This window comes from Panthera pardus, unplaced genomic scaffold (assembly GCF_024362965.1).
Source record: "Panthera pardus isolate Hobbes unplaced genomic scaffold, ASM2436296v1 HiC_scaffold_22, whole genome shotgun sequence".
Classification (NCBI taxonomy): Eukaryota; Metazoa; Chordata; class Mammalia; order Carnivora; family Felidae; genus Panthera; species Panthera pardus.
Window position 1 is genome coordinate 39,119,493 of NW_026526788.1, and position 24,610 is coordinate 39,144,102.

General features: G+C 49.1%; 1 protein-coding gene and 1 long non-coding RNA gene across 3 annotated transcripts; both read right to left on the reverse strand.

Annotated features, from left to right (window-relative positions):
- Nucleotides 1-911: 911 nt before the first annotated feature.
- On the reverse strand, nucleotides 912-3,622 carry LOC109264484 (uncharacterized). Its single transcript, XR_008424848.1, has 3 exons — nucleotides 3,531-3,622; nucleotides 2,279-2,367; nucleotides 912-1,384 (listed from the first exon to the last, which is right to left on the reverse strand). It is a non-coding gene; the product is annotated as an uncharacterized LOC109264484 (long non-coding RNA).
- A 9,621-nt stretch (nucleotides 3,623-13,243) lies between these two features.
- MBL2 (mannose binding lectin 2) lies at nucleotides 13,244-18,585 on the reverse strand. Of its 2 annotated transcripts, none has more exons than XM_053909633.1 (5): nucleotides 18,458-18,585; nucleotides 16,573-16,747; nucleotides 16,044-16,160; nucleotides 14,607-14,681; nucleotides 13,244-13,696 (listed from the first exon to the last, which is right to left on the reverse strand). In XM_053909633.1, exons 2-5 carry the CDS (start codon nucleotides 16,736-16,738, stop codon nucleotides 13,323-13,325), a joined length of 732 nt encoding a protein of 243 aa, XP_053765608.1. In that variant the 5' UTR covers nucleotides 16,739-16,747; nucleotides 18,458-18,585; the 3' UTR covers nucleotides 13,244-13,322. The 2 variants fall into 2 exon arrangements, with proteins under 2 accessions (XP_053765608.1, XP_053765609.1); XM_053909634.1 differs by having other exon boundaries at nucleotides 18,434-18,559.
- Between the last annotated feature and the right edge of the window lie 6,025 nt (nucleotides 18,586-24,610).

Genomic DNA, 24,610 nt, shown 5'->3' on the forward strand with positions numbered 1-24,610 from the left:
GTCAGTATCAATGCTACAGCCCGGTCATGACAAAGGACACTGACCTCAAAGCTTATACTTTTGGCCTGTACATTTTTAGGTCGAAGCTTAGTTTGATTTTACTGACACAGTAACGGCAAAAAATTTTTTTTTGTTATTTTCGTTGTTTTAATGTTTGTTTATTGATTTTGAGAGAGAGAGAGAGAGAGAGAGAATGAGAACGGGGGAGGGGCAGAGAGAGGAGAGAGAGAGAGAATCCCAAGCAGCCTCTGCACTGTCAGCAGAGCCCAACTTGGGGCTCCATCCCACAAACCACGAGATCACGACCTGAGCCTGTATCGAGAGTCAGACGCTTAAGCGACTGGGCCACCCAGGTGCCCCTTCTTTTCTTTTCTTTTTTTTTTTTTAATGAAGTATTTATTTTAATTCCAATTAGTTAACGTGCAGTGTTATATTAGTTTCAGGTATATAGTATAGTAAGTAATTCAACAGTTCCATACATCACCCCGTGCTCATCGTGACAGGTACCGTAAAAACGTGTAAAGAAACTGGAATGACACCTGGGGTGGAGCACAGGCTCCTAGGGGAGGGCAGCAGATGCCCCTCCCCTACACAGGAAGCCAACCACTCTCTCCCTTGTTTCTGGGACCATGAGATCTGCCCTGACCGGCCCTTCCTGAATGGATCCCCCAGTCCTCTGCCCACCACCCCCGCAGCCTCATCTGGTAGATAGGACAGGATGCCTAAAAACAAAAGCAGGCGGGTCAGGCTCTCTGCCAAGATCTTTCTCCCCCACTCCTGGCGGCTTCTGCGATACGTCAGTTCCACAGGAAGGCCACACCGGACACACTCACCGAGGGAGCTTAGAAAGGCCTTTTATTAATTATTCTTATTATTACTATGATTGCAAATAAGAACAACTGGATCCAGCTTCAGCGAAGGAGAAGCATTTTTTTCTTGTTGTTTATTTTTTTGAAAAATGTTTATTTTATTTGGGGGGGAGAGTGCAAGCGGGGGAGGGGAACAGAGGATCTGAGGCAGGCTCTGCACTGACAGCAGTGAGCCCGGTGTGGGGCTCGAACTCACACACCATGAGATCATGACCTGAGCCGAAGTCGGATGCTGAACCGACTGAGCCATCCAGGCGCTCCAGAAGTATTTTTTCTAAGAGCAGAGAGCTCTAAATTGGCCCAGGGAGGATGGGGGAGGGGGGTCGGGGGGAGCGCAGGCAACATCGAGCTGTCTCCTTGGCTTCTACCCCTCTCTGCATCCTTGCTTCGTCCTCCTTTACACACCAGCTTCCTCTTCTTCCCAGTCTCTTGACTGCCCAAGCGTGGGGAAACGTGTGTCACACAAATCGCCACACGGAGATTAGAAACTCTTGCTTGATATCAGTTCAAAACTCCTATAAAAATGGTCTGTCTCAGATGCCCACCTCCAGTCCAATGACCTAATCCCGGAAGGTGGGACCGCACAGGGCAATATGGCCCCCGGGATCCATGCAAGGTCACGGTGGTGTGGGCAGACCTTCTAAAAGTAATCACTACCCATCCCAACACTTAAGCCCAGCCTGTTTCTTGACAAGAGGGAAGGAAAGAAGAGTGCAGAACTATGTGACTCAGTAGGAAGGAGGGAAATCTCCTGTGGTGTTGAAGGCCGGGGATGCTGAGACCCCACACCCTATGGGAGGAGGCTTCAGATCCACTGTGGGGCTGCGGGGGTCTGGTTTGCTCTCCAGCACAGAGAACAAGTACGGAGGTCCAGCTGGGCTCTAAAAGGCAGAGAACTGAGGCAAGTTTTTCAGAAAATTCAAGCCCTAACCCATGCCTGAGCATAGAGGCCTCCCTTGCACCTACATCATGGGCAAAGGTCAACACAGCCATGGGCAAAGGTCAACCATTCTCGGCCTCGTCCCAACCGTAGTAGCCATGGTCCCTGGCTTGGTAGCCTAGGTGCCAAGTAAAGCCAGGGCTGTGTGACTCTTAACGCCCTCATATGTTGTGACCCTCCCAATGCCAGGTCGCATCATGGGAGCAGGCTGGGCCCTTCCATGTGTGGAGAGGGGACAACCATACATTTTCTTAGGGAAGCCCCTGTTCGGTTTGACAGAAGATTCTCAGGTTACCGCCTGGTTCTCAACCCTCCTGTCACCAAACCAGCCCCCATCCCCCAACGGCCAGGCAGTGGGGAGCCCTCTGCTGTTTGCCTTTCCAGGATCCTATCTTTGTTCGGAATCCCCTTGATATAAAACCCTGACAGTGAAGTTGTTTAAGTTCAGGGCATTCTCCATCACTCTTACCTTCTGGATGTCCTCAACCCAAGGTGAATGGTGTGCTGGACTTTTCCAGTTGCCTCTGCCTTCGACACAAGAGCAGAGAAACCAGGTATCTATTAGGAGGAGTAAAATACGAATTTATAGGTCAAATATTTGTCCAAGCACTGGGTACAGAGGTGGAGATGGCTGCTTATGCCCTCAGAGACGCTGCAGCCCTGCACATCCATGACATCAGAGATAAGCTGTAGAATTGTGTCCCAGCAACAGGCCATCGAGATGCTCTATAAGTAGATTAAGAATGAATAGGCAGTAATAACACCCGTGAACCAGGGCAATAGGGAGCCGTCTTCTGTGCAGTCCCCAGGCTACTCAGACACTCATCGTTCAGGCGAGTTGTCTGTGATTCTTAGGGCTGTCAATGGCTACTAGCAGGTATTTTGTGGTAGATTTTACTGTTTTTCACCAATATTTCGATACAAGAGGCTCTATGAAGGCAGGCCTGTGACATGCGTCACTTCTGGGTAGACACAGATGAGGACCAGTGTCCATTTCCCAAATGGCCTCCCTTCTGCTGCCGCCATGATCACAGAAGCATTGGCGGATGTAAAGTCGTGCAACCCAGCATTCTGGAAGCCTGAGCAAATGCACAGAGAACAACTATCCTTGTTGACCCAAGGGGATCACTTGGATCCACTTGGACTCTGAGTGAGATTTGGGGGTTGTTACTGCAGCGCTCGTCGCCCACCCTTATCCATGACACTTTGAATATTAACCTCCTTGCCCCCCATTTACTTAAGCAGTGTGGTCTCTCTCAGACTGCCTGGCTTGAACGACTCTGAGCCACAGAGGGACTCGTGAGGGCCCTGCCTGAGCAAAATCGTACTTTTCATATATTTTAGTACCTTGACACAATGAACGGAGTAAGTAAATGAAAGAGTTGAGTGAATGAAATCCTTAATTCCTACTTGTAAGTCTGTTTGTAGGGCTGAATAAAGTGTTTTCAGGATGTTTCCAGGCCCTTTGATCTGAGGAAATAGTGCTGTGCCTTCACCACCAGCCTTTCTGCCATTTTATGATTTCCCAGAACATGGCATTTCGGGTGTGAGTGACTGGGCCCAGGCCAGGGTCGGAAGGTCAGGTGGAAACCTCAGGCCAAGCAAAGGTACTCTGTGACCGGAGGGCTGGGTCAACACAAGAAGAGGAGGAAACACCTGAGCTGGGTTTTGAGCAAGCCCGATGCCTGGCCGCCCACATGCCTGACCTCCCGCCCACTCACCCAGAGAGATGTGAGTTTTCCAAAGACGCGATCCCAAGACTTTTGAGGAGCTCATCAAGTGATTCCCAGGCTGTTAGGAAAGTATAAACATTCTAGAACAGTGAGAAAAATTACTTTTAAAAATAATGAGAATGGACCTGGTCATCTTATGTCAAAGGGTGTTGTATAACTAAGCTAATTTGTATAATACTGACACAGGGATAGACAGAACAATGTAATAACCCACAAAGTCCAAACCCAGGTCCGAGGATGCACATGTATACGAGTATTTCATCTACGCATGATAAAAATAGAAGACCGAAATAGTAGGAAAATAGTGACACTCAATGAATAATGTTGAGTTAGATGGTTAAACACTTAGAGGAAAAATAAAATCAGATTCTTTTAGTTACATATAAAATCAAAATCAGAAAAAAATGCAAGCGATGATTTATATAGTCTTAGGGGGGACAAGAGCTACCTAAGAATGACGTCAGAGGGGCACCTGGGTGGCTCAGTCCGTTGGGCATCCGACTCTTGATTTCGGCTCAGGTCATGAACCCAGGGTCATGGGATTGATCCCCGTGTTGGGCTCTGTGCTGAGTGTGGAGACTGCTTAAGATTCTGCCTCTCTCCCTTTGCCCCACTCCCCTGTTTATGTGCTCTCTTTCTCTCTAAAATTAAAATTGAGGGGCGCCTGGGTGGCTCAGTCAGTTAAGCGTCCGACTTCAGCTCAGGTCACGATCTCGCGGTCCGTGGGTTCGAGCCCCGCGTCGGGCTCTGGGCTGATGGCTCAGAGCCTGGAGCCTGCTTCCGATTCTGTGTCTCCCTCTCTCTCTGCCCCTCCCCCGTTCATGCTCTGTCTCTCTCTGTCTCAAAAATAAATAAACGTTAAAAAAAAAATTTTTTTTTAAATAAAATTAAAATTGAAAAAGAAGAATGATGTCAGAAAAGAAAGCCCAAAACAATAATTTTGATACATCAGACCACACAAAAAATTACATAAAACTTTTCTGCCAAAAAGTCAAACCCAACATACATGAAAATTAAAAATGTTGATTTATTTGCAAAGCGCGTAATAGGAAAAACAATAAGAAACTGATGAGTAAGTAGGAAAAAAATGGGATAAGAATGAGAAGCAAAAATCCAGTAAAGAAGGAATACTGATGCCCAATGGTATTGAAATGTCCAATAGTATTAAAATGCACAATCTTAGTAGTAATTAAAACAACTAAATTCAACAACAGTAAGTGCCCAAAAATCTATGAACTAGAATTAAAGCTATATTCAAAGGACAATATACTTCACTTTCATTATTTAAAAAAATTTTTTAAAGCACGAACTGAAAATAATTGAACTAAGTGTTCATCTTTTTATTTTTATTTAAAAAAAATTTTTTTAATGTTTATTTTTGAGACAGAGAGAGAGACAGGCAGAGTGTGAGCAGGGGAGGGGCAGAGAGAGAAGGGAACACAGAATCTGAAACAGGCTCCGGGCTCCAAGCTGTCAGCACAGAGCCCGATGTGGGGCTCGAACTCAAGAACTGTGAGAGCATGACCTGAGCCAAAGTTGGACGTTTAACCAACTGAGCCACCCAGGCGCCCCGTAAGTGTTCATCTTTTTAATTTTTTTTTAAAGTTTATTTATTCTTGAGAGAGAGAGAGAGAGAGCGCAGGCAGGGGAAGGGGGAGAGAGAGGGGGAGACACAGAATCCGAAGCAGGCTCCAGGTTCTGGGCTGACAGCACAGAGCCCAGTGCGGGGCTCGAACTCAGGAACTGCAAGATCATGACCCGTGCCGAAGTCAGACGCTCAACTGAGCCACCCAGGCGCCCCCCAAGGCCATAGGTTCTTACGTAAGCAGGAAGCTGGATGTGTCAGGAGCGCGAGGCAGGGGTGGACGTTTTCGGCACACCGTCTCAGATCCCTTGGTAACAACCGCAGGGCTAAATGGCTTTCAGGGTCTCATCCAGGCCAAGGAGGAGGCAGTTGATTAGTTTTGTCTGCCACCAACATGCGGGAGGAGAGGGGCAGCCTGCATGCTAATGGTTGGCATTCTTGCCTTAAGAGAACAGCGCTCTGCAGGCCCTGACGGAGCCCCACATGAAGTCTGCCCCTGAGCCCCAACAGCGAGCCAAGCGAGGGCCCCCCCTGGGACCTCTGCAAGGATCCTGGTGCCTCCATCAGCTGGGCTTCCAGCTTTGGGAGAACAGCATTACCATACAGATTGACAGGCAGCAGGACGGCACTGTCTTCTCTGTCTGAAACCTGCAGGAGGTCCCCCATCGCTGTGTGCTGGGGTGCTCTGCTGGTGCCCAAGGGGCCCCCCCCAGGCAGTTTCTCAAGCCTCCTGACTTACAGGTCCTCAGCCTGATTTTGTGGGGTCACCACCAAAATCACAAGTAAACCTCCCTGCTGACAGTGGATGGGGGGGGTAGGCAAATGGGGGAATAAAAAGCCTAGGGCTTGATTCTTTTTTTTTTTTTTATGAAAGGAATATTTTGTTTATTTTGTTTTTTATTTTTTAATATGAAATTTATTGTCACATTGGTTTCCGTACAACACCCAGTGCTCATCCCAACAGGTGCCCTCCTCAATGCCCATCACCCACTTGCCCCTCTCCCCCACCCCCCATCAACCCTCAGTTTGTTCTCAGTTTTTAAGAGTCTCTTGTGGTTTGCCTGCCTCCCTCTCTGTAACTTTTTCCCCCCTTCCCCTCCCCCATGGTCTTCTGTGAAGTTTCTCAGGATCCACAGATGAGTGAAAACATATGGTATCTGTCTTTCTCTCTATGACTTATTTCACTTAGCATAACACTCTCCAGTTCCAACCACGTGCCTACAAAAGGCCATATTTCATTCTTTCTCATTGCCAAGTAGTATTCCTTTATATATGCAAACCACATCTTCTTTATCCATTTGTCAGTTGATGGACATTTAGGCTCCTTCCATAGTTGGCTATTGTTGAAAGTGCTGCTATAAACATTGGGGTACAAGTGCTCCTATGCATTAGCACTCCTGTATCCCTTGGGTAAATTCTTAGCGGTGCTATTGCTGGGTCATAGGATAGATCTATTTTTAATTTTTTGAGGAACCTCCACACTGTTTTCCAGAGCGGCTGCACCAGTTTGCATTCCCACCAACAGTGCAAGAGGGTTCCCGTTTCTCCACATCCTTGCCAGCATCTATAGTCTCCTGATTTGTTCATTTCAGCCACTCTGACTGGCGTGAGGTGGTTTTGATTTGTATTTCCCTGATGCGGAGTGACATTGAGCATCTTTTCATGTGCCTGTTGGCCATCTGGATGTCTTCTTTGAATGAAGTGTCTATTCATGAATAGAAGTGTCTATTCACATCCTCTGCCCATTTCTTCACTGGATTGTTTGTTTTTCGGGTGTGGAGTTTGGTGAGTTCTTTGTAGATTTTGGATACTAGCCCTTTGTCCAATATGTCATTTGCTTGATTCTGATCGGACTGGAGAGAGATACCCAGAAAGTCCACAGGGAGCCCCGTGAGAAGTCCACAAACCCACCCTCCAAAGGGCTAGCAGTACAGTCTCGTCCTTGATGGGATTCTGAAATTGCCCTGGACTCTGAGATCTGAAACACAGACAAGGAGGAGGGTGGGGGTGGCCCGCGGGTCCTGCCTCGAAGAACTCACAGTTAGGTTTGGAAATGAGACAGACGCACAGACAAGGATTAGAGAATTACACTAGTACTAAGGGCTTGCCGGACACCTGTGGTTACCCAGAGGGAGTATGGCCCTCTGGATCCATCTGGATCTGGCCCTAAAGGGTTAGCGGCATTTAGGAAAGGCATTCAAGGTGGGGGTAGCAACCAGGGCAAAAGGGAAGGGAAGGAAAGGAGGAGCGTCCTGAAGTTGCAGGCAAAAGGCCCATGAGGCCCCAGCTCCCAGAACTTCGTACACGATTTCTCCATTTCTCCGGGTTTGCTAGCCCCGTCTTGGGGACAGCCAGCAGAGGGCAGCGTGATGCCACAGCCCCGGGGAGCACAAAGCCGCTAAACTGGGCAAGGGAGGCCGTGCCCACATCCACATTCCAAAATAAGTCTGGCCGCTTCTCTCTTGGGTTCAACTTGGAGCTGAGTCAAGTTCCAGAGAAGGGAGTCTGGCCACACATTTGCAGGGAGGACTGAGATTCAGTCATTCATCTGTTCATTCATTCATTCATTCATTCATTCAACAGCCACTGAATGTGTACGCGGTTACCAGCCCTTTCGCAGGCCCTGGGACTGCCGGGGTGCATGATACGGTATTGCGACAGTCACAGCGGCGGCGAGAAGAAATGTTTGCGCGGTGCTGACTGCAGGCCAGGGCCGCCCTAAAGTGCCTTCCTTGTATCAGGTCATTTATCCCTCACAACAACCCTGTGAGCTGGATACTATTATTATCCCGGTTTCATCAAGAGGAGGACCAAAGGCACAGCATGTATGTGACTTGCCCAGGGTCACATGGCCACAGAGTGGTAGAGCCAGGGTTTGAATCCAGGCCATCTGGATCCAGAGTCTTCCTAATGGCTTTGTCGCACAGATATAACTTGAGCAAGTACATGGCTGAGGTGAGTTCAGTGACTAGGATTGCTAACAAGAAAATAAAAGGGAGCATTGTAATGGTGACGGGGGTTGAGGCAATCTAAGATTCAGTGGTCAGATAAGGACTTAAGTGGAGAGATAGTGGTGACAAATGATCCAAGACCTGGCAGGGGAGGAGGATCATATTAGCATGTAGACAATCTCTGCTGAGTCCTAGGGGCCCCAGCGCATAGCTCAGGGCCACTCGTGGACCATTTTTGTCCAGGACCAAGCACCCACACGCCTCAACCGGAGCCCTAGGGACCCCCAGAGCCAATGCTCCTCAGTGAGGGGTGTGCAGAGAGAGGCCTGGACGCAGGCTGGGGGGAGCCCCCTAACAGCTGGATGCTGGGTCTTTCAAGGACTGGGTCTGTTGGCTTCTATTTGATATTCACACACTCGCACAGGCACAAAAATACGTATAAACACCCCCAAATCCATGTGCACACAATTCCCCATTCAGAGTCTCACCTGCCCAGTGCCTCGCCTTCTCTGAGCTCCCTAGAGCTGTTCCAGGCCCAGACCCACTCCCTAAAGTCACACCCTGGAAAGTAAGACCCTGGAAACGCATAGGGAAGGATTGGGGTCAGAAGTTGCTTTTCACTAGTGGGGCATCGATCACTGAAGGAGATTATTTGGACTCTGACAATATGCAGTTAAGCAGGACGTCTGTCACTTCATGAAGGGCCTGCAAGGAATGGAGAATCCCTGGCTTCCTGGCTCCAGGCCTCCGTGCAAAGTTGAGGTACAGGCAGAAAGCGCTGTAGTGATGATACTTCTTGGGCCAGTGAGTTTCATGCAGATCACCTAGGGATCTTGAGAAAATGACAGATGTCTGGAACTTTGATTCACCGGATCCAGAGTGGAGCTGAGATCCCATGATTTTGTCAAGCATTCCAGGCAGTTCCGCTGGTCACTACCCTGAAAAGCTGCACGAAGTGGCACGAACACTCTGTCTTGCAGGACAGGGCACGCTGGACCTTGGGTTGGCGCTGGCCAGCCTAGCCCAAGGCATTGGTTTAGCAAATAAATGGCTACTTGCATCCCCCTTCTTTAGAGCACGGCCCCTGTGTTTGGCTGGATAAAGCACTGTTCCACAGTTGGGGACACTGTCTCCTCCCCCACACAGGCTGCTACCGGGGTGGGGAGCACTCCTTCCCATACTCCTTGCCCGGAGCTCCTCCTACCTTTCCAGCACTTCACCAGCCACTCAGGGTCACAGGACAGCATCGCTTTGCAAAATCCACTTCCCAACATCTCCAGGTCAGGCCCCACAGTGACATTCAATCCTTCCTGGTTAATGAGAAAAAGGAAAAACAAAAAAACAAAAAAAAACCCCGATTCCCGGCAGGCTCCAAACCACAGATCAGTTACACAATCATGAGCAAATAACCTTCCAGGTCAGAGGCTGTCTCCATGACATGTGGTCTGACTGACCTCTGGTGCTGGTCGATCTCTGACAGCCACAGAGAAGGGAGGCACGCTGGTCCCAGGAAGGGGATTTGATGAATGTGAAAGCCTGGTCTTCGGCTGGTACCCCAAGTCCCCAGCTTTGGCTTGGGCGTGGCTAAAAGTGAGAACAGCAGAGCGGTAGAACTCTGAAGAAGGACTGTCCTACAGGCCCTGCAATTCCTGGATCTGGAACTCAGGCTGAAGCCTGGGCCTTGAATGTTGTGAACTTTTGTAGTTGTTTTCATTCTGGCCCAGGAAACAAGTCACAGTTACGTTGGTTGTGTCCAGTCTTCCACAGGAGACCATTGACTTACAGATGTAATTTAAATTCAAAGTTCCCGTCCTGAAAGCAAGGTGTATTTGTCCTTCTAACTTACTCAGACTGGCTTTCAATGGACTTGAGAGATGGGTGGTAAGTGTTTAGGCTACAATTCCTTTGGACAAAATTGATTGACAGGTAGCAAAAGCTGAAAACAGTTCTCAGGCCCTACGACTTTGAGCTCAAAATAGGCCCTGCAGATCTGAACCTCTGTGTAACCTTTGATTCATCCAACTTTCCAGAGAAGAAGCCATTACAGACCAATTTACAGATAGGAAGACTGAGGGCCACTCGGTGCATTAGTCAGGGAGCTGACCTCAAACCACAAGCTCCCGGTTCCAAATCCTGAACCTCCCACCCACCAAGCGCCTCTCCTTTAGCCCTAACAGGGCACACAGAGAGTCAGGCCTCTTTCCTCCCCCAGGCGTGACCCCAGGGTCAGGGCCCCGGCTCCCCAGAGGTGTGAATACCAGCTTCGTTTCCAGGAACACTCTGATGTATGACCTTCAGGTTTGTGCTCCTGGCATGAGTCAGCAAAGGAAGATTGCAGCTTGGAGAAGTCTCCCAGTTCCCTGGTCCAAAAAAAACCAGCCTGGGAAACGCGATGGCAGAGAACAGACATCAGAACCGACAACAGGGCTCGAGAGGAATGTGCTGCCTGAAGCCTGTAAGGTCTGTCCCTCGTGTGAGAGAGATCAACGACTGCATGTTCCTTAGTAAAGGAGACTGCCTGTCCTCAGCCCTTGAATGAGAGGGACTGTCTGGCGAGTCACCGCAAATCCATAATTTCCCTCTTGTTCCAGGTCCTGGGAAGCCTGGAGAATTGCGGTTTCTATCTTTGGACTCTCATGAGAATCCTAGATCTTTTTTTTTTTTTTTATCAGTGTTTAAACGTTTATATCTTTTTGAGGGAGAGAGGCAGAGAGAGAGGGGAACAGAGGATCTGAGAATCAGGCTCTGTGCTGACAGCAGAGGGCCTGACCAGGGGCTCGAACTGACGAACCGTGAGATCATGACCTGAGCCAAAGTTGGATGTTCAACCGACTGAGCCACCCAGGTGCCCTGAGAATCCTGTATCTTTAGATAACTCCTCTGAGCTAACTTGCACGGCACCCCGCTGCCAGCTGATGAGGTACAGGGAGCTGGGGCCTCAGTTCTAGATCAAGGGAAGTAGGGCAGCAAGGGGTTACCTTTAGAGAGGAGCTCTGAAGAGACGACCAGTTTCTAGATCAGGGAAGAACAAGCGAGGAAGAATCCTAAACGGGATGGAAGAATCTGAGCTTGTCCTGTAGATTTTTATTGCCTTTCCCTGAACTAAGGAGGCAATCAGTAGACCCTGGGAAACAATCCATGGGAAGTACATGACTATACCTTCTACCACTTTCCAGCTGGACACCACTGGCCTTTATGCACAGTATAAACAAAGGGTAGACACGATCCCCACCCCCTTACGTAAAATAGAAGGAATTACCTAATGGTTACCTGTCCGTTTTCTCATTTTTGTCTCAGCCATGAGAAAATCCGGGTGTGACTTTCATGCCTGCTGATGGGAATTCTCTTGTTTGGAGCTGTTCTATGCGTATCTTCTTTCCTTCTCAAAAGTTTCTGGTCTTTCCTTTTTCTATTTGCCATACCTGTGGTTCCACATGTGCCTCTAAACCGTAAGCACTTCCCGTTCTTTTGGTAAGCAGTGTGGATTTGCACTGAAAATAGAGACCTGGTCTGCTCTACACCACGAGAATATTCTTCTCGGTGCCCCCAGGTACAGTGTCTGAAGAAGCGCCTTACTAAAAATTCAGTGAAGAGCTAATCCTTAGAGGCAAGGACCCAATCCTGCCACCCTCCCCCTGCCAGTGCCAATGAGGCAGTAAGTCCCCTCCCAGCGATCCCCCCCTGCCCTGATGGTCCTGCTCGCCTGGGAGAGAACCCTACCCTCTATTCACTTCTCAGTGTCCAATCCTCTCATCTATTTGGTAATTCTTTGCTGTACCCGTTCAACAAATACTCATCCAACACTTACTAAATATGAGGTGCTCTCTCTTGGCAATTCAGATACAAAGAAAGCTCATTTTTACATAAATATTTCAGTAGGTTAAAGTGGCCCTTGGTCCGTTCGTGAAATATTTTCTGATCTCATTTTGTGAATGGCATACATTGAAGCTGGAATTCACTTTCCTTCCCCAGTTTGCTGCATGGGCTCCATATAACCTCAGCTCCACCTACCCCGAGGTTGCTGGAAACCAGTCCTGGTCATGAGCAGCGTTGCTGGCCAACAGGGCAACAGAACCCTGCTCGGAGGGAGGTTTTACTTGCTGACTGGGTGCCTCTGCATAATCCGACAGGGTGGCACCCGTGATCTGGATGACACTGCATAGTTTGACAGGGTGTGAAACTCACCTTTGGGGAGTTTTCCTCTTGTCTCCATAATAATGGATGGTGTGGACCCATGTTAAGGCGAGGATGTCACAGAAGGAAGGGGGTGCTGAACATGAAGGGATTGAGACCTGCCCTGTGGAGAGGGACACAGCCTGCCTAGCCATCACCTCCTCCGTGATGCTGGCATACGTCACAAAGTCAAATCATTGTCCTAAAAGTATGCAGGGAGGGAAGGCTTCCCTTTGTCCTCAAGATCACCCTAGTGATGATAGGGAGGCCACGGCCGGTTGGGCAGGGTGAAGGGACTCCTGGTCTAATCCTTGTTACCGATGCGGGACACCGCCGGACATTACACTCTGGTGGTGAAAGATTTCCTGGTGCAACTCACGGACAACTAAAAACAGCACCTGGGGCACCTGGGTGGTTCAGTCGGTTGAGCGTCCGACTTCAGCTCAGGTCATGATTTCGTGGTTCGTGGGTTCGAGCCCCGCATCGGGCTCTGTGCTGACACCTCAGAACCTGGAGCCTGATTCAGATTCTGTGTCTCCCTCTCTCTCTCTCTCTCTCAAAAATAAATAAACATTAAAAAATAAAAATAAAAACAGCACCCACGTCAGACAGGGCTGGCCTAGCCATGGGAAGGCACGTAGGGCAGGAGAGCTTGGCAACATGCCATAGTGGCAACATGTGGGGGAGAAGGAGCTGGGTCTCCCGGAGGCTGAGGTCTACTGCTCTGATGCAGACTGGCCTCCACTGGCCGCCTTGGGAGGCTGCGGTGTCCTCACTGCAGAAGGAATGGTGTGATTTGGCCCTTTCCATGGCTGACTCTGACCCGATGCTGTGCTCTTAGGCAGGACAGAGGGTGTCCTTCACTACAGACTGGACCAGAAACCCTCGAGCCGGCTGTCAATTTCTTGTCACTTCCTCATCCCCATAAGCATATCCCTTTATTTCCCTCCTGTCAATCCATCCCCCTGAAGGAATGAGTCAACACCGTGGTGTGCGGTGGGGAAATGGGCCATGAATTCTCTTTCAGAGCAGCAGAGAGCTCAGTGGGAAGCCAAGGAGGCGACCTCCTCCTCAGGCTGGGAATTCACAGACGGCCAGGAAGGAGGAAGAGCAGGAAATGTCATTCCAGAGCCCGTCCTGGAGGAGGATCACACAATCCTCCCCGGAGCCGTGGTCGTTAGGCTCATCCCTCTTCCAGTTGCTATAGGCAAGCCTCCCTCCCGTCACGTACATAAACCGGCCTTCAGTCACTTCGTCCGTGATGCCCAGGAAGGCAGGGCTGCCGGCCATATCCTGGATGGCTTTATTCTCCTCAGCGTTCTTCGGCGTGGCCACGGTGGCCTGGAGCTCGGCGCACTGGGCCTTCACTTTGGAAAAAGGCATTCTTTCACCGTTGGTCACGTAGAACTTCTTCCCAGGTGTTTTGCCCAAGGAGAAGGCTTGCACTGAAATCACAATGGAAGGGATAGGTTGACTGGGCTTGGAGCTCGGCCCAGGAAACTAGGCGAAAAGCCCTTCCCTGGGAACTCAGGACTCCGAGAAATAGCCCCGTGTTCAACCATGGGGTCAGATCCTAGTAAGGGAGCACTCCTCAGCTGCAGAGCAAGCCCCCGGCAGAAAGCTTGCACTCTCCTGGGACATCCCGCCCTCGAGAGGAACGTCTGTATAAACCGTCCCAGTACAGGGGACTTAGGGAAGGGTGCTTGGGCCACCCTGCCAGGCTCGGGCACCGGACGTGGATGGACTGCCATCTGAGACCAGGGATTGCTGGACAAAGAGCCAGGATTCTGGAGGCGCAGACCTTCACATGCAATCCTTCCTCTGTTACTTCCTAGCTGTGTGACAGCGAGTGAATTACCTACACTTCCCGGACCTATTGTTCCTCACCTGTAAACAGAATGGGTATAATATGCACAAATAGGGCCACTGGGAGGATTGAATGAAACCATATTACGAGATAATGCTAACCTAGCGCAGGCCGCGGTGTGTGATAAGTGTTCATAAATGTTAGCTTTCGGGCGCCTGGGTGGCTCAGTCAGTTAATTGTCCAACTTCAGCTCAGGTCATGATGTCATGGTTTGTGGGTTCGAGCCCCATATCAGGCTCTGGGATGCCAGCTCGGAGCCTGGAGCCTGCTTCGGATTCTGTGTCTCCCTCTCTCTCTCTGCCCCTCCCCTGCTCAAGCTCTGTCTTTTTCTCTCTCTCTCTCTCTGTCTCTCTCTCAAATATAAATAAAAACATTAAAAAAAAATTTTTTTTTAAATGGTAGCTCTCGTCTACCCTCCCCGAAACCTAGGGCATTCTGAAGAAAAAGGTGACAGCCAAGAACACACTGGGGGCAGAAAACAAGCTTACACTTTTTGACATGGTCCAGTTCCGATTTCAGTCTCCTCATCTCTGCCTCCAGGTTGGCCAGCTTAGTCTCCACAACTACAAAGCAATAGGGAGAAGGGTATTTATTGGGAAGAGGAACCCTAAATTGGAGAGGAGAGTATTTTGCCAAAGCAGAGTGGGGGAGGAGAAAGCTTTACTGAAGAGTATGCTTATTCTAAAAAATAAGAAAACAAAAAGAAGCAAAAAACCCCTGCATTCCTGCCTTCTGAGATATACTTAGTAGCTCTTGTAAACTGTGACTCAGAACTAACAATAGTAATAATAATAATAGCGATAATAATAATAATCAAAACTTGTAGGGGCGCCTGGGTGGCTCAGTTGGTTAAGCCATCTGACTTTGGCCCAGGTCATGATCTCATGGTTCGTGGGTTCGAGCCCCACGTTGGGCTCTGTGCTGCCAGCTCGGAGCCTGGAGCTTGCTTCAGATTTTGTATCTCCCTCACTCTCTGCCCCTCCACCACTTATACTCTGTCTCTCAAAAATAAATAGACATTTAAAAAACCTTGTAAATTATTATGGCTCTGGATCCTGTTGTTCACATATTGCTTAAAATGTTGCAATATTATCATTATTTACAAGAAAAAGCCCAACTCATTATTCTCCTTTTTGATAACTTTTTCTTAATCATTCTCTTTCATTTCTTATTCTAGGCAAACTTCTTTTTTTTTAATTTTTTTAAATGTTTATTTCTGAGAGAGAGAGAGAGAGAGAGAGAAAGAGAAAGACAGAGCATGAGTGGCGGGGGGGGGGGGGGGCAGAGACAGAGGGAGACACAGAATCCGAAGCAGGTTCCAGGCTCTGAGCCGTTAGCACAGAGCCCCATGCGGGGCCCGAACCGACAAACCGTGAGATCGTGACCCGAGCCAAAGTCCTACACTTAACCGACTGAGCTACCCAGGTACCCCTAGGAAAACCTCTTAATACTTTTACAATTTTGATGGGCCAGCTGGCAGATATTAACAAGAGGTCATCATTTTACTTTTGTTGTCACCGAATTTACTTCATTTTACCCTGAACGGGGGTTGCCACGACATTCCCCGGGATTCAGGGGTCCTAGGATACCCACCGTTTCCACGCCACGCTTTTGACGATAGACATAAACCCCACTCTCGAGAGGACATGGTTCCTGCCTGTCAGCCTGGAGGCACTTGCAGACTACATCCGCTGAGGAAGAGGCAGGCCCGTGTCTCACAGAGGCCTGGGGTTGGGGGGGGTGACCCGGCAGGATTGGGAAGGCTGCACTCAGGCAGCACGTTCACAGAAACGCGTGTGCTGGATGGGCAGGAGTCGAGCGTCTTCCAATGGGGCAGCAGGAAAAGGGCCACCTCCCACCTGGCCCAGGAGTCCCCAGGGTCCCGGGTTCCCTAGGCCCACACTGTGCTGGGGTGAGCTCCTTACCTGAATTGTCTCCACGGTCTCCTTTGGTGCCCTTTATTCCTGGAGCCCCAGGAGGCCCTGTGTTTCCTGGAGGCCCCATTTTCCCCGGAGGGCCCTGCAAGCCTCTGAGCCCCTGCCCTGTTGTAAGAGGAAAGAAAAGTGATCCAGGGCTGTGGCTCATTCCCTTTTTCCAGAAGTTCAGTTCGATTTACAATGACCCCAGAAAACCTCCAGTGAACCAGTGGTGACCCAAGAAAAAAGCTCTTCCTGCATTCCAGGGGACAGCCTGTCCTCCGGGCCAGCTCCCTGAACAGGCAGGACACCTGCTGACTGCAAATAACCATGCATCACGGATTCTGGGGTGGAAACGTGGAATCCTAGAGAACCAGAGAAGCATCTTTGCTTTGGAGAGAATGACCTTTCACAGGAATGATTCTGAGTGAGTCACTACCCAGCACGATGACAGGTGAGCCTCGTCCTGTCTCCGCTGGGTCCCTTACGGGGAACAGTCTGGTGTTGGGGGTAAAGATTTAAGCAGCCTGTCCTGTACCTCGTTCCCCCTTTTCTCCCTTGGGTCCATCTCGTCCATCTCTGCCTGGGATGCCACAGGTGATCGCTGAGCAGGTCTTCAGGGCATCCTCGGAGATTTTTATTTCTGAGCTGGATGCTGTCAGCATGCACAGAAGGAGGACAGGAAGTGATGAAGACAGGAACATGGTCCTCACCTTAGAGTGGAGAAAGTCAAGGAAAATAATTCTGTCTCATCTTGTTCAGTCAACCTTTGCTATCACCTCTGGTGCGCTGGACCCTGTGTCGGGGGCAGCAGACCCAGAGGGGTCTATTATAGCCCTCGGCTCTGAGTTACTCTCACACCACAGGGGAAACACACAAGTAAAAAGTCGTAGAGGTGTTAAAACAAAGGTAATGTAACAGAGTCATATACACAAGCGTAACACAACAGGGGCCCATTCTCCCTGGGGCTCCAGTGCCCCTGTGGGCTCAAGCCTGGGTAGGTTAGGCCACCCTGTGCATGAGGGCCCATGGGATCTGGAAATCACAAATTAGCCCCGCTCCCAGTGGCCTGGCAAAGGCAGAGAGCTGATCGCCTGTGTGAGCTTTGACTCTCTTTCTTGACTCCCTTGAGGAGTCTTGAGGGCCAAGGGAACCTCAGTTTCCCTCTTCTTCCCCTTCCCATGGGCCCTAAAGTTAGACAAACTCTAGCAGATGACATGAGGCAGGACCCGGTTTATGACATCCGTTCTCTCATTTCATGTAAAAAGTCCGTCTTTCACTCCAGGCCCCATCCACCCTCAGGATCGTATACAGCTGTTTCCCCCACAGCTTGTCAATCATCTTGTAGCAAGTGTCTCTTTTGTGACAGGCACTTGGTGGGGGCTCAGGACCCAGAGTGCCCTGAGGCAGGGTTCTGACCCTCAGAACAGAACCTCTTTCGGTCCTCGATCCTGGCCAGATGAGACGGATTTTCTCCTTCCTTTGGCTTGAGGTTTTCCACTGAGAGGTCACGTTTGCCAGCCAGAACCCAGGCTCCTAAAATTTCTGTTCACGCTGGAGCTGGCATGCTGTCCGCTCTGTTCCTTCTCCTGGCAGGGTCCTCTGCATGCTGCCCAGACGCCTCCCCAGCTCTGTGCCCTAAACCCACCTCCAGATTCTCATCCAGCTTTTGCTCAAGCTGGCCCCCTTTCCAGGAAACCTTGGCAGCCGCTGGGCTGACCATGGGCCTCTCGAGGCTCTAATCCCAGTGCCCCCAGGCCTTGCTCCCTAACTCCTGAATCTGCCCTTGCCTTCCCTGGCCTGTCAGCCGCCTTAACCCTTCCCTTCCTCCAGGACTCAGTGAGAAGTAATAAGTTGGAGGAGAACTTTCTTTTTTTTCTTTTTAAAATTTTTTGATGTTTTTATTTATTTCTGAGACAGAGAGAAACAGAGCATGAGCAGGGGAGGGGCAGAAGAGAGAGGGAGACACAGAACCCAAAGCAGGCTGCGGGTCTCGAACTCACGGAGGGTGAGATCATGACCTGAGCTGAAGTTGGATGCTTAACCGACTGAGCCACCCAGGCGCCCCTGGAGGAGAAATTTCTTGATCACATTCTTCTCCTCCTTTCCACTTTCTATCTTTTTTCTTTTCTTTTTTTTTTTAACTTCCCCTAATTACGCTGGAGGCCAAAGTCAAGGCTTAAACATGCTGCTGGCGGACACACCCACTTCCATTCTTCTCTTTGGCTGGAAAGACCACCCTTTAGTTCACAGAAGGTCAAGTGGACCCTGGAAGGATTCAAATGCCCCAGGTCAGCTGGAGATAGAGGCCCCGAGTGGACCTGAACCCCCCACCAAAGTCCCTGCCCGGACCTCACACGATCAAGTCGAGTGGCCAGACCCCTGGCCCGGGGCTTTACCTCTGTCCTCCAGGAATGACTTACTAGGGCCTCCTCAAAGCACTGAGGCTATGGCAGGGAAGCAGGTCCTCCAGCCCAGGAACGTCAGGCCCAATTAACCTGGTGACCAGGGACAGTGCCGGACTGGCCTTCAACCCCAGATTAATAAACAACTGTCCTTAGAGCCGCTGTGCACTGGGCAGCTCTCCAGGGCTGCTGGTGGGGTCGGAGGCTCAGCACTGGACAGCTCACTACTTTAATACCCTAAAGTCCTCCCTCCGTTGCCCCCTCCCATGCTCCCACCCCAACAGCTCCACCCCTCTGACTCTCCAGACTCACAGTCTAGCCGCTAGTTTCCTCCAGATATTCATTTCTAGAAGAGACACCGTTAGACGCTCTACCAAGCATGTGACCTCACGCGTATGCACACGCACGTACACACACACCTACGTGAACAGGCACACACCTCTGTGTCAGCTGTTCTGACTAGTTCACCCTTCCATTTGTGTTAGGTTTACTGTGGGGGGGGGGTGGTTAACCACTGAGTCCCCTCATGCCTCCCTTTAAATGTCATCTTTGGGGGCGCCTGGGTGGCTCAGTCGGTTAAGGGTCCAGCTTCGGCTCAGGTCATGATCTCACGGTTTGTGAGTTCGAGCCCCACGTTGGGCTCTGTGCTGACAGCCCAGAGCCTGGATTCTGCTTCAGATTCTGTGTCTCCCTCTCTCTCTGCCCTTCCCCCTGTTCACACTCTCTCTCAAGTCTGAATAAACGTTAAAAAAAAATTTAAGAAAAAAAATGTCATCTTTGGATGAGGCACCCATGTCACAGAGGGAGCCACAGGGGAGGAAGTATTTGTAAATCACTCAAGTTCAAAGTTGAATGCGGGCACTTGCACTGCTGTTCCAGCCTAGGACACTTCCCTCTACCTCTGCATGACTGTTTGTTGTCATTCACATTTCAGATTAAATATTATCTCTGGAGCAAGGGCTTTCCTTTACCATTTAATTTTAAGTGGCCACTCTATCGTGTCTTCCTGGTTTAATTCTCTGCCTATAATTTCTCTCCCCGTAAAACTGTCTTGTTTACTTAATTGTATACTCCTTGACCACCGCAGTCCTTTAGAACAAGAACTTCTCCAGAACGGGGGTGTGGTTCTCAGCTGTTGTGGCCCCACCCAGAAGGGTGCCTGGAAGCAGAGAGAGTGCTGGATAAACAATTACAGGTGAACGAGTCCTTCCGCATCACCTCCTCAAAGCAGCCTGCCCGACTGCTCTCCAGCCATGGCTCACGTCAGTGCCCACTTTCCCAGATACCTTCCTGGCTTGTCTCCCAGGGCGCATCCCAGGACGCATCCCAGGGCTGGGCACACAGGAAGAGTCCCCTGAGAGAGTCCCCTGGGAGGAGCAGAGACCCTGAGCAGGAGCAGGCACCAGACCAATCCACGGTTCCTCCGTGCCTGGGTTTCCAGTAGCGTCTTATCTCCCGAGCCTGATCAAGTGGCCTTTTTCAAGTCCCTGACCTGACCTTTGATTCCCGCCCTCCCCGCAAACTTACACTCACTCTTTGAAACACTTAGCCTTACCAAACAGCTCGAGAGGTTTGCTTTTTCCCTGGTGAGGAGTCGGGGCGGGGCCACTTCCTCTTGACTCTGCCTTGTGATTGCTGTTCTGGCTTCTCAAGGGTCTTCAGCTCTGTGTACTCAAGGTCACTATGCGCTGTGACTCCCAGATTCCTGGGGCCCATCGTACAGAAGACCCCTCTCAGGGCTGTGTTTCCTGGTGCCATTGACACAACTTTGAAGGGCCCCGAGCTCAGAGGACAAACACTTTTCAACCCATGCAGCAAATGGGCAGACCTCCCAGAAAGGTGGGAATTTAAAACCGAGAGAATTACATAAAACCAGAACCCTACATGCTCCAGACTGGAGGAAAGGTGGCTTGGGAAGTAGGGGAGAGAACACGACTGGAGGAGGGAGGGATGAGCAGAGGGACAATAAGAAAGCCTTAACTCCGGTGGGGAAGGTCTTCCCTTGAAGATGCATATTCTTACGTCTGTCCTCTTGTAGGTCTGTGTTTTAATGTATGCTATTATTATTATTCTGCTATGATGACGATGATGATTTTTTAAGGTTTATTTATTTTGGGGGAAACAGAATGAGTCGGGAGGGGCGGAGAGAGAGGTAGAGAGAGAATCCTAAGCAGAGCCCCACTCAAGGGCTCCAATCTCACAGCCTGAGCGGAAATCAAGAGTCGGACGCTTAACTGACTGAACCACCCAGGTGCCCCCATGATTATTATTGAATTTTGTTATTAAGGTCAAGATGAAACATGATTTTTCATCTTGAGTTTCAAGATGAGTTTCAGCTCATCACAACCTGGTGCACCATAGGGACGTGCATCCTGGGCACCTCAGGATTTTCTCAGTTGGAGATCAGGTAAGCTTGAGTTCATTTTGTGAAAATCACCCAACACAGCAGGAAATAAGCAGAAAGAAAGCTGCCTGGTACAACAAGCCTCAAAGCTAGTCCTCCAAGTATGGTTGACTCTGTGTTACAGATGAATTGATATTTTTCATTTTTTATTATTTTTAAGTTTTACTTATTTATTTTGAGAGAAAGAGCGAGCAAGGAAAGGACAGAGAGAGAAAGAGAGATTCCCAAGCAGGCTCTGCATTGTCGGCGCAGGGCCTGATGTGGGGCTCGAACCCAAGAACCATGAGATCATGACCTGACCTGAAATCAAGAGTCGGACGTTCAACTATCCGCACTACCCAGGTGCCCTGATGAATTGATATTTTTAAAAAGATGGTAAAGAAAGAAAAGAAGAGAAGAGAAGAGAAGAGAAGAGAAGAGAAGAGAAGAGAAAAGAAAGGAAGGAAGGAAAGGAAGGAAGGAAGGAAGGAAGGAAGGAAGGAAGGAAGGAGGAAGGAAGAGGGAGGAAGAGGAAGGAAAGAAGGAAGGAAGGAAGGAAGCAAGGAAGGAAGGAAGGAGAAAGAAAGATTTAAATAATGAAATGAATGAAGTAGAATAAAGAAATCACTCTGAAGCTAATAATACAATTTTTAAAAATGATTCTTTGCAAAAACACAATAAATAATCTTGGCAAATCTGACCATGGTAGTTTGGATCATTGTTCCTGCTATTTTACTTCTCCGTGTCATAGAATTCTATATCCATGCCCTTGGCCATGGTATTTTGCAGAGCCTCCACTGGGATATGTAGAGTCCCCTACATCCCAACCCCTGTGATATTTGGCTCGGCCGTGTGAGGGTGAGCAGACACAAAGGAGCGGTGCTTTAAATGCACGTGCAGGTTGAATCCGGCCTCTTCTTGGCTTTTCCAATCATGGGAAGAATATGTCCCCGCTACCACTAATATCAGAATAATTAGATGATGTGGAGCACACACAAACCCACCTGAAAGCCAGAAGTAACTATTAAAGTCCAGCCCTGCATCCCTGGTTAATAGCACAGTCTCTGGAATCTGACTTCCTGTATTCATGGCCCAAGTCCTCCTTGAACTGGCCGCATGACCTTTGGCAAAGCACTTTAACCTCTGTGTGCCCCAATATTCTTATTTGTAAGTTGGGGATAATAACAGCATCTCCATAGCAGGGTCGATGAGGATTACATGAGTTAACCCAAGTGTAGAATCTGGCACCAAGTAAGTGTGATGAGAGTATCGGCCACTAATTTGACCAAGTAAGGTGTATCCCAGGAATGGAAGGATGGTTCAATATCAAAAAACAAATCCATGTAACTCACTAATTTAATATATAACAAGTTTGATTGAGAGTCTTAATGCAGATGTGCACAATCTGGAAGCTTGAAGCTCACCCTGTTCTCAAAACTAATACATGGTCTTACAATTTTTCATACTTTTTTTCCCCCAGATGCCGGCAATGCAAACTTTCTAGGGCTGATTTATTTTATTTTATTTTATTTTATTTTACTTTACTTTATTTATTTTATTTTATTTTATTTTGGGGGAGAGAGAGAGAGAGAGAGAGAGAGAGAGAGAGAGAGAGAATCCCAAGCAGGCTCCACACTCAGTGTGGAGCCCGATGTGGGGCTTGATCCCACGACTTGGGGATCATGACCTGAGCTGAAATCAAGAGTCAGATGCTCAACCAACTGAGCAACCTAGGTGCCCCTATAGGGCTGATTTAAGACCCAGTCCAAATGATGATCGGCCTCCAGTTTTGTCACTGGGATCTCCATTTCACCTGTGATTCATCACCATGCTGGCCAGAGGGTGTGGGCCAGGCTTGAGGCTGGGGTTTCTTGAAGCGAAGGGTGGGCAGTGGCCTTCTCTCTTGCTTCCCTGAGCAGGTAGGGGGTGGAGAGAATGATGGTGCCAAAGGTGGGCAATAGCCACTCGCGGGAGGAACCACATGTCAGTGGGGACACTGCTGCTTCTTAGCCCGCCCCTGACTGCTTGTTAGATCCCTTTGTATGACTGATTCCCAATGACAGTTCCTCTCAGAAGCTGGGTCTTCAAGAAAGGATTCTGTGAGAGCCTCCAGCTGTGTGCTCCCTACCCTTAACATCAGGTCAGTGGATATTTCACTTCAGAGGTTCTTGTTCTTCGTGTTCCCAGGGGCAACCTGCTCATAAGTAGAGTTTAAACCTGGCTTGCTTCCATGACACTGACATTCATACAGGCCCTGGGAAACCCTATCCAGGTGGTGGCAATCCACATTGCCCTGGAACACTCCTGCTCACGGGTCCGTTCTCCCCTCCACCTCCCCGTGCCCCAGCCGGGTCAGCACATCAGCGATTGTAGAACAGGAAAATTTCCCCCTTCGCATTCCAGGGAAGGCAAAGCAATTTGGGCATCCCTACTCGCTAAGATTAGGAGGCTAGGAGAGTCCCCTCCCCATGCCTATGGAAGGGATAGTTTCCACTATGGAAGTAGGTATGGCATCCAAGGTGGGTCGCCCTCCTTTCCCCTCTTTAGTCCTTCTTATACTGACCAAAAGGAGGAGAATCACCAAACCACCCATGGTGAGCCCTCTCAGGTTCCATGGTGCCATTCCTGGGATGTCTCTCCAACCTTAAATGGTGAGGCACGTAAAACCTCTTATTTTCATCTGTGGGCTCTAGATGCCAGTACCCAGGTGTGGGAAATGACTTAACCGCGATAAATGACTTTCAATGTTAACAGATTAAGTTAACACATGCTATTATTAATGGTTTTCCGTATACCCTTAGTGCCCCCAAAAGATATTTATCATTGAGCATCTTCAACAATGTATGGGGGCTCTTGGCCCATACAGAAGATTAAAATGATGTTTAAGACATATAAATATTATAAGGAACGGGCAGAATTTCTGTCATCTGTAACAACATTCATAGAATTTACAAAATATAAGGTAATTATATCAAAAATATTAAGGGCAAAATGAGAATCCAAAAAGATGTTTGTATATAAGATCAACAAAAAATCAATAGCTTCCTTATAAACCAGGGATACTTACTTTAAAGTGGTAAAAAATAATACAGTAACCATAGCAAATAAAACCATAAAGTAAATAAAAATAACACTAAGAAGAAAGGAGAAGAAAGACATCAATTGCCAGAGGCTTAGATTGTTCGTCTATAAAATAGCAACAATATGCTTCCCTTTTTTGCTTTTTTGAATTTTGGGGAAGCCCCAATAATTCGTATGCTGGGCCCTAAGCCCACGTGGTAGGGTGGCCCGATTAAAACTTAACATTTAAGAAAGATGAGAAATATTTCGACTCATTTCCACCTGGGCTGGTGGGGTTTGATCCACAGCTCTCTTTTGCCCAAGAAAAGATGCAGTGAGCGAGAGCATTTGAAGATGTAAAGGTAGGAGAAGGGGGGACCTTTCTGGAGATGGGGCACATACGTGTCTCCTGCCCCCTCAAGCAAGTAGAGATGCAGTCTGATTCCCACACATCCCTGGAGCACGGGGACTCGGTCCCTTTTCATGTAGACCTGAGGCTGAGGTGGCTCACAGAGGCTGGGACAGAGCCCCGAATGCCATCGTCTTCGGGCTATGGAAAACATCCAGGTGGCTAAGCGGAAAATGGAAGGCGTGATATTACCACCCACCAAGGGACCATGAGGACTTAGATCAGGCATTATCTTAACACCAGCCCTCAATGACGACGCCCATATGTTCTTCTAGGTGTTTTTTGTAGCTCACCATACGCTCGTACCATATGTGTGTAC

What these genes read in the sequence shown, in the direction of transcription:
- MBL2 (XM_053909633.1), bottom strand. Translation starts at nt 16,738, where the DNA reads ATGTTCCTGTCTTCATCACTTCCTGTCCTCCTTCTGTGCATGCTGACA. An exon ending in GGGAGAAAAGGGGGAACGAG is followed by an intron (nt 16,161 to 16,572) that starts GTACAGGACAGG and finishes CTCTTACAACAG; the next exon opens with GGCAGGGGCTCAGAGGCTTG. An exon ending in ACTGGACCATGTCAAAAAGT is followed by an intron (nt 13,697 to 14,606) that starts GTAAGCTTGTTT and finishes TTGTGATTTCAG; the next exon opens with TGCAAGCCTTCTCCTTGGGC.